At 34.7% G+C, this 9,554-nt stretch overlaps 1 protein-coding gene across 3 annotated transcripts in view; it reads left to right on the top strand.

Annotated features, from left to right (window-relative positions):
- Positions 1–4,357: 4,357 nt before the first annotated feature.
- Positions 4,358–9,554, top strand: part of Mapmodulin (acidic leucine-rich nuclear phosphoprotein 32 mapmodulin) — a 12,468-nt gene continuing 7,271 nt past the window's right edge. Inside the window, exons 1-2 of one of the 3 annotated variants that reach the window (XM_017611458.1) lie at positions 4,358–4,615; positions 4,678–5,197. In XM_017611458.1, the coding sequence (XP_017466947.1) occupies positions 5,150–5,197 (48 nt within the window). In that variant the 5' untranslated portion in view covers positions 4,358–4,615; positions 4,678–5,149. The remainder of the gene's footprint in view (positions 4,616–4,677; positions 5,198–9,554) is intronic. The other 2 variants (XM_017611457.1, XM_017611456.1) reach the window with 2 other exon arrangements.

The following is a 9,554-nucleotide window of genomic DNA, read 5'->3' as shown; positions in this document are numbered from 1 at the left end:
TTTTTTTTTTTATTCTTTGTTTTATGCAAAACGCAGTTTAGGTGAAACGTGTTCTAACTATTTTTTATATAGAACGCAAATCAGAGGAGATACAAATTGGGGTTCAACTGCTTTTTTGATAATTGAATATTTTGATTAGTCTCAAAACAAAACCTGTATTGCATAAACTATAATATAATATAATAAAACATAATGGCCCGTAGTCATAGTCAAAATAAAGTCGACTTTAAAGTTAGTTGCAGCTTTTTGACATAATTTTCAATGGGATATCTGTCCAAAAAGCTGCAACTAACTTTAAAGTCGACTTTATTTTGACTATGACTACGGGCCAATATATTTCAAAAAAAGAAAATAATTTTAGCGAAAGAAGAGGAAAAACATTTTCAAGTCGAGAGGCGCGGATTAGGGTTTGATTTTAGACCCATGGTTTCTTCAGAGAATTTTCTTAGAATTTAATGTAGATTACGTTTTTGCTATACGATTTTTAATTTTTTTTTTCATCCATACAAATCAACCCGCCCTAATGCACAGCATTTTAAAATACACCTCTTGTCCTTTCACAAGCCGCACAGTGTGCTTTTTGAACACTGCACGCGAATTAATCGTAGCGCTTTCGACAGAAGCAGCATTTTGATACGAAACAAAATGGTTTTGAAAGCTAAAGTAAATCCCTTTCAATTGCGTAAAATGTCGAATGAAATTCCGAAGTTTAACTTTAGGATCGTAATAATTTAGCTCTCAAAGGGCCTAGGGACTTCTACCTTGGCTTAAATTAAAGGTCTTGAATAGCACTAAAACTGACTTGTTGTTCGCGGGATAAAAATTGTGTGAAGGACGCACAGCTGTATGTAAAAAAAAATATTCAATATAGTTATAATGTATTTTTCAAATTGAGGGGTTGAAATTTTTTTCGTTTCAGGTAGTGGATGAAATTCATTCATTTTATTCGCGTATTATTTTTTTCATTTATTTTCGTTATTAACCGACTTCCAAAAAAGGAGGAGATAAATAGTAATAGAGCTACATACAAATTTTGAGAGTGCTCTTCTATTACGAAGCTCGTAAATTTACGAGCTTTACGAAATTTACGAGGCTTTTACGAGTTTAAGGGAAGACCCCTACAATTTATAAAATGTATCTTAACAAACCTGAAGTCAATTTTCAAAAACCCAAAATAGCGAATACAATACGGCGTCCAAGAATTTAAAAATTAACGTATTTTCTTGAATTTAAAAATTGCTGAATTTTCATGAAATTCGGAATTTAGAGGCTCTTAAGTTCGCTCATTACAAATTTCAAAGTAGGTTTTGCAAATTCAAAATGTAAAATCCAACGTGACGTCCAACATTTAAATACATTATTGAATTTCAAATCTGAATAACTTCATTTCAAGATTGAAGTTTTGGAAACTGCGAATTTCGTATAAAGTGAATAAAAAATAAACTAGGGAGCTATGTACGTCAAAGTGTTTGGGCTCGACTTAAGCACACGGTCACAAATATCCCCCATTTATAAATGTAATTACTGATGATGATATAGAACTCAAAATCAGTGAGCCTAGGACTTACCATTGATTTGTGGCAATTTTTTTTCTTTTTTTTGTCAATGTTATTGTGGCTTGTTAACATTTTTTTTTTATTTTTAATATTTTTATTGAGCTTTGTACCACGATTGTTTATTAGGAAAAATTGAAAAAGCAACAAAGTCTAAGCGGTAGAAGTTTTTTTTTTGTTGAAGGTGTCGCTCAATTTCTACATATAAAATAATTTTCTCCATATACAATAATTTTCAATAATTTTTTTATATGGAAAAAATGAGCGACACCTTCAACAAAAAAAATTTCCAAAATCAATGGTAAGTCCCAGCTAACTCAGACTTGCACTTTGTTATACTAAAATTGAGTTGCTAAAAAACTGCATACTCAACTTTTTTCTAAAGAGTGTAAATAAAAAGCAAGAGACTTAGAGAAAGCGGAGAAGACTCTGCTCGAGAGTATCATAAAACATTTTTTCTGAATTTTTAATTTTTAAAATAATATCTTCTTAATTTATTACAACCAAAGTTATGTAAAGATTAATAATTTGCCTTCAAAACTAACCAAAATATAAAAATTCCAAAAAGTTCGAAAATTTATGTTATTTTAATAGGCTAGATTGCAATGTCCGCAACTGTATGTTGAAAATGCAAATGTCATTTAACTATTGGCAATGTGAATTTGTGATTGCCACACCCAACAAATTGTGTTTATTGATCAATATTATTGATGATTTAACAAGATTGAACTTAAACCTACTGTACCCAAAAGTTTTAAATATTTGGATGAATTGTTAGTTTGTTGAATTTTTTTAAGTTTTGTACCAAGTTTGAAACGTGAATTTATGTGGTGCTAAAATTAAAATTCAACTTTATTCCTCTCAATTGCATTTATGAATCATTATTTATTCACTTTTCGCAGTTGCGGCAACCCTGCAACAAAACCACTTCACTGAACGTTTTCGCCTCTCCACGAAAGGCGACACAAAACAAATGCGTGGAACAGAGGACGGAAGGGAAACCATGAAAATGAAACAAATTACAATCGGGGGAACAAACTTGGGAAAATTAATTTGCGCCAAAAAAATTTTATCAACTCTGGAACAAATGCGCATGAAACAAATTTCATTGAGGTTAGGTAGTCCCTATGCGTACAAACAGATATTTGAGATACTAAAGAGTAGATAAGGTTCCTTGCGCAAAACAAACCAACAGGAAATGAAGCAAAACATCATGGCATGGCAGGTGTAAACGTAAAATATAAATCATTTGCAAAATGGAAACGAATGAGAAATTAAACGAAACAAAAATAAAAACAAGAAGAACATTCAAAAAGGGAAGAAAAAATAACTTGCGCTGCCACACATGTATGCACGTGTGTGTGTGTGTGTTTAACTGCGTTAATTATTTGCAGCGTTGCCGTTTAAAGGAAACCAAAGCCACCAAAGAGTTGCCAGTCTATTCTTATTTGGAAGATTGGACAATAAAAACTTTGCGTGGCATTAGCAATGATACGAATTTTTACTTGTACATGCTTGCAACTTTTTACTAGTTTTGCTTACTTCGACGTTACACAACCAAAAACTTGCATCCAAGTCCCAAACACTCAAACTGATGCCAGATAAGACGCTTGCTTTGCTTTGTGTGACAGATTCGCTTCGACAGATAAGATGAATTGTATGAAAATCGATCAGATCGTTGCACCTACAGCGCGAAGCGAAAAGATGGCCAACAACCATCTTTTTGCGCGCGTTTTGACAATCAGCCGGTTTAATATTTATTTTGATTCGTTTAAATTTGATTTTTCATGCAGAAGCATAAAATTTAATTACATTGCTGATATTTTTAAAGCTAAACATATAAAATCCACTGCAATTTTGACGAGTAAACAAGCAGTACAAAATTGTTTTCTTAGGCTATCTGCACACTGGTCGTCCAATCATAGTTGCGTTATCGTCTCGCCCTGAAATTTTGGGCCGAGCACATGCATTTCAAAGGAGATCTGCACACTTGTCGTTATCGGCTAGTTATCGGCAAATCGTAGAAGATGCAGAAACGGATAAGTACGGCACTGTCGTTTGCTAATCGTTGTGCACGCATTGTTTGTTTACATTTTATGGGGAAAAATTATTGAAAAAGTTAATATTTGCATTAAAATTGCATAAAAATTAGTGTCTTTGGTATAAAATTTTTCGAAATTCTTAAAAAGTGGATAATTGCAATAAAATTCAATAAATGTGAGCGTTTTAACTATAAAACATAACGAAATTGTAAAAAGTTTCTGCGTGCATGCACAAAATACATTTCAGGAAAAGAAAAGAAGAGATATTACTGAAAAATTATGTCTAAAATTGTTGCAGCACAGTCCATATTTTAAAAATTGCCGGTTTTTGTAAATATTTCGCTAAAATATCAACCAGAAAAACAGAAAATACCTGCTCTAAGTCAATTTTTAGACGCCAAATGAATTTAAATATCACGACCGAGTGTGCGAAAATGTAGTCGTCAAGTAATCGTTGCGTCATGATTGTGACGATGAAGTAACTATGACTGGAGGACCAATGTGCAGAAAGCCTTAGCGTTCATTCAACAGTCGCGTCTACCAGAAATGCAGTAAATACTTGATAAATCTCTAAATAAATCACACCTTATATGAAGTAGAAATTGGTTTATTAAATTCAGATATATTTATGTACGTATATAACTTGATTGCTATATACAAATGTAATTACACTCACCTTGATGACACTCAACTCAATTAAAATTCACACAGCATAATTCTAAACAGCTGGCAGCCCCGCTCGGGTCGTGCGAATTGCGATTACGTCCAAGAAACAAGTCAAAAGAAACAGAAGCCAACGGCAGTGGAAAAGCGTGTAAAGTGCAGATAATTTTTCAATTTGTATTTTAGTGTAAAAGACCTTTTTCAAAGCAATTCAAAAAGTACTGTGGAGCCCATCCAGCGGCAGGAAAATTCAGAAACAAGCAGCATTTGGGTATTTATCCTAAACGGTTCGTTTGGAAAGAATTAGTCCAAATTGTGTTGCTGAAAAATAGCGGTGTTGCTTTAAGTTTAATACAGGTAAGAAAAGTGTGTGTTCATAAAATAAGTGAAATATTACGTTAACGCAAAATTCGCAATAGAAGGCAGCGCATAAAGGCGAAAGAGAAAGAGCAGAAGACGACGACGAGCAGAACAGGAGGAATCGCAAACCAATGCTATTGCAACAACACCAACAACTACAGTAACAGCAACAGCAACAGCGGTCGACAACTGCTTTTGGTGCTTTTTGCATTTTGTTTTATTGGCGCATACACCCGTCTTGGTAGTTAACGCAACGCGCGTGTGTTTGTGTGGGGGAGAAAACAACTATAGGAAAGGAGCACAACATTCAGATTTTCAAGTCGACTACTGCACGGTGTGACACTGCTTGCATTGAAATCTATATTTGTGAAAACAAGAAAAAATAGCCAACAGGACAAGAAGCTGCGACTGAACAAAGTGTCGCGCAAGTTTTTCGTACGTGCAAAGTGTGAAATTTTACCACTGAAAAAGTTGTAACTGCATCAGCAGCTGAGAACTAGTGAAAAAATAAGCCTAGTGCACCAGGAAAAAATGGAAAAGAGAATAGAACTGGAAAGACGCGCTCGGAAGGCGAATCAGGTAAGCATTTTCCATTTTTAAATTTATCGTATCGTAACTTTTGGAATAATATTTCACGCGGTAATTTGCTCTTAGCCCATTTGTTGGTGTATTCATTTCCAACCTAATATTTTGCTTTGGCAAAGGAACGCCAGCGAATTATGGTGCGCTAGAATTTACTTTTGCCGCCCTCCCTTTGTCAGCCCGTCATGGCATTCCCATTTGACCGTAGCAACGCATTGCCTGCTCTGTAGTATATAGCAGGTTGCCAAAGGGTCAGGTGCTACATACCTTCAAAATGAGGCACATGGTACAATACAGCAGCGATTTTCATCAAAGCGATCAAGTTTTGATAAAGAAAATGTTTTAATTTGTCGCAAATTTATCCGCCATGAGTGCGCGTTGGACATACAAATATACACGCGTGTAGAACCCCAAACGTACACACGTGCAGATATGTATACGCGCGGGCGCATACACATAAACATACAGGGCGAACCGTGTGTAGGCATATGTACCTTTTAGCAGTAACAACGCAGTAGGCCATTCGAGGGTTGCCAATGTACTATTTAATAGTGTATAGCCATCTTATCTTGAAAATGAAGATTTTTTGGGCTGTTTTTATTAAAAATCTTCAAAAAAAGATTTTTTAAGAAGCAAAATTTTACACTGAAAATATCTTCAAAATTAAGATTTTTCTGTATGATGTACGATTTTTAAAGTTTAAGTTAAAATTGTTAACTTATTTATATTATCCTTGCTACATCATTGTAAGCAGAAAATGAAGGAAGAAGAAACATGAAATATGAAATCCCCTTCACTATTGTCTGCCTTCTTCTCTCGCACAAAAAAAAAAAAAACATACTATAGTGCAGAGTTATAGAGCGGAGGAAAAGAACAAACGGTCTTTTGTACCCCCTCTAGTTTTAAAGCTCAAAATTGTTATAGAACTTTGTCGAATTTTCTTAACTTTTGTACAAAGATTTAAGTTTGGACTTACGTGGTTTTTGATAGATAACGGTCTATTCTTTCATAAAAAAAGAACAAGTAATTTTTAAACAAAAAACACAAGCGACTTCAATTCTCATATAAAAATTGATCGTCAATTTCTTCAAAATCCAATGACCGGATCTAAACCAAATTAGTAAGGGGCCACCCTTGAAAAAAACGAATTAACGAAATCGGTTCACGCGGTCCAAAGTTATGCGGTAACATGAATATGTACATACATAAAAAAAATATTCGCCCGAATTGATAACCTCCTCCTTTTTTTGAAGTCGGTCAAAACTTGCAAAATGTCGCTCCCAGTTTATATAAAATAAAAAAGGATCGAAAAGATTTTTTTTAGCTTTAAAATCTTATTTTGAAATTTTTTTTGGATAAAATTAAGATTTTTAGGGGACTTTCTCTGGCAACACTGCATGGCATATCGTGGACTTAGAGTGAAAAGTTGCGAAGTCCATTTTTAAATGTATTTTACAAAATTTTAATACAATATTTTGCGTGCTTAAAATGTAGCAAAACTCCAAAAAAATCAGGAGTTGGTGTTAAGTAAAAGACTCCATACCTATTGTTTTGACCCTATCGAATATTCTTTTCCTCTTTTGGACTTAACAAATTCGCCTTTCAGCGGAGAAATAAAACCAGTACATACCTTAGTCATTTTGGAAACTAAGCATTTTTAATTTCTCCTTTGTCTTATGCCAAAATATGAGTTTTCACAAAAAGTAGACTTAGCAACTTTTCGCTCTAAGCCAACAGTATACCATATTTTTTTTTTAATGAGATGTTAGTAGCGATAACAGCATTCATGATCATTTATGTATGTAGTGTAAAAGCTGGCAAACTGCACGAAATTCCGTTGAGATTTTTTTAAAACCATACCAGTTGCTAAAGGCACGTCTCAGCGAATAGATTTCTTCTTAACCAATTGGCGTCGGTTGGCACAGAAAAGAAACGACTGGTGTGCTTTGTTCAACTCGGCCAAAATCTCTTAGGTGATTACAGCGCCAAATAAGAAGAAGAAAAGCATTAGACAAAGTCAAAACAAGCTAATATAAGGGAGGTAAAAAAATGCCAAGTGACGCGAAGTCCTTCTCTAAAAATCGCATTCTCCTCATTTTAAACTTAGGGTCTGGCTGACTTATAGCAAAGTACTTTTTAGGTGCCGAGCCCTCCCATCCCGACGATTTTCAACTGGGTCACGTGGGTCGCGATATCTTTTATTAAAGAAAATCAATATGGCTTTGATATTTATTTTAACAAAATATTCCGACGAATTTATAGCCTCCTCCTTTTTTGAAGTCAGATGGTAATTTACTTGAATATGTTTCTCGAATATTCTACGTTCAAGGTTTTTCGGAATTTTGTTTTTTTTTTTTTATAGTTTAATTTTAAAGACCTTCCCGATACCGTCCATCACAGCAATTTCAAAATTAGTACCGTGAGTTCCCCGCCTGTATCTGCAAGGCAAATGAAAAATTTTACAGCAAATATTAAACGATGGTTTTACTGCTTTTTTAATTTTATTGCTCAAACCTCTCAGCAGATGATTTCAGGAGCTGTAAGCCCTTCCAGTAGGTCTTCCTGAGAGTCAAGAGGCAGAAGGATTTGTAGGACGTAATCCAAAAGGCCGTTTGAAGGAACGGAAAAACCTAGAACCCTTCTGATGTCCTGTCACCATCGCATACACTTACTTTTGGCGTCTAAATGTCATAAATCTAACCGAATGCAGCAAAACAAAAAAAAAAACAAAAGCGCATTGCGATATTAACTTGCTACGTTTAATGGAGAATTTGGGAGAAACTTCTATGTACATACTATATGTATGTATATACATACATATCGTTACCTTAATTTACAAAGGCCCTAACCATGGGCGTAGCCAGGTAGGGGCAGGGGGTGCTCGCCCCCCCCCCCCCCCCTAACTTTCAAATTTTCCTTATATATATATAAAATAGTACCCTGAAATGCCAGCTTAATAGGGTCGAGCCCCCCTAAATTTCATTTTGGCTACGCCGATGGCCCTAACCAACAATTTCTTAACGACAAGCTTTTATTAGCGATAAATAAAAAAAATCTACCACGCTGCATCTAACGGCTAAATTGTTTGAGGAGTTATTTATTTCCATTTAAGTAATATGCGTTCTAAATAAGAAACCAATCGGACCGTAAAAACGGGCTTTCCAAATATCTTGACTACTACGCCATCCAGCGAATTAATTCATCCTTCATATTGCATTGCCATCGGGTTGTGAACTAAGTTTAAAGTTTCAGGTGTCTAGCTCATCGCGAAGTTGGTTAAAAGTTGATGGCAAGATTTCATTACACACAGATGAAACATAATAAAAGCTTGTAAAAAGGTATCAAAAACAGGTAGGGCTTTTAAAAAAGTGGCATGTAACTCCGTTGTTTTTGGTACTAACACTTAGGCTGCATTTCTTTATTCATTTTGAACGTTTGTAATTAACTTTTTTGTTTACTTATTCTTTAGAACGTTCCTGATGATATGTTAACGTATATTTCGAACGCAGCCTTAAAATTTTTATGGAATGTGTACCTTAATAACTCCTACTAAAATCTGTGAAAAACGCAGTTTCGAAAAAAAGTTTTGGCTAGGGCCTTTGTGAATTAAGTTAGCGATGTGTAATTTTGAATGCAATATATCGAATCTAAGTTAGCCTCAATGCATTTGTCTCATATTTTTCATTCGTGTTTTTTCCCCAAACCAAATTAATTGTGTAGCTAAATACAGAGGAATGTATGTGCAAAGGTTCGTTACAACCGGAAAGTCCGACCTAACATACCCTAACCCGACAACCCTAACGGCCTTGTCCCTGTGGACAGATCCCACAGAAGCTGCACGCTTCCTAGGGTTGCCGTTAGTGGAACTTGACGACAACGACTGAGATACCAACCGATCTGGGCGGGCTTGTTGTAGCCGCTACAACAACAACAACAACAACAACCTAACATACATACATACATACTTACTACCCAACAAACATTTAGGTTATATTACATTTACATTGGACCAAAATGCGTGATTTGAAATCAGTCATTTGAAGGTGTTTACACTGCTTGATCCGCATTTGCTTTGACTTCTCATCAAATGAAAAGGGAAGACAAAAACAAAATGTATGTAAACAAACACTACATTTATTATATTGTTAACGCTTTTTGGACACAAAAAGGCAATTATTCTTTGATTAAACTAAAAATGTGTAAAGCTCTTGTATAAATTAACAATTTTTACACACAAATTTCAAAGATTTATTTATTTCGTTGTGTTTGTTTTGTGTTTGAAAAATTCCAAATGTCAAAGACAAACCAAAGCTTTTGTGGAACTTTTGTTTCTGAGTGCGTTCAATAAAATAGT

The sequence above is a fragment of the Rhagoletis zephyria genome, unplaced genomic scaffold, assembly GCF_001687245.7.
Source record: "Rhagoletis zephyria isolate East Lansing unplaced genomic scaffold, Rhagoletis_zephyria_1.1 Rzeph_scaffold_00407, whole genome shotgun sequence".
Classification (NCBI taxonomy): domain Eukaryota; kingdom Metazoa; phylum Arthropoda; class Insecta; order Diptera; family Tephritidae; genus Rhagoletis; species Rhagoletis zephyria.
Note: the sequence above shows the minus strand (reverse complement) of the source record. Positions and strands in the feature narration are given on the sequence as shown.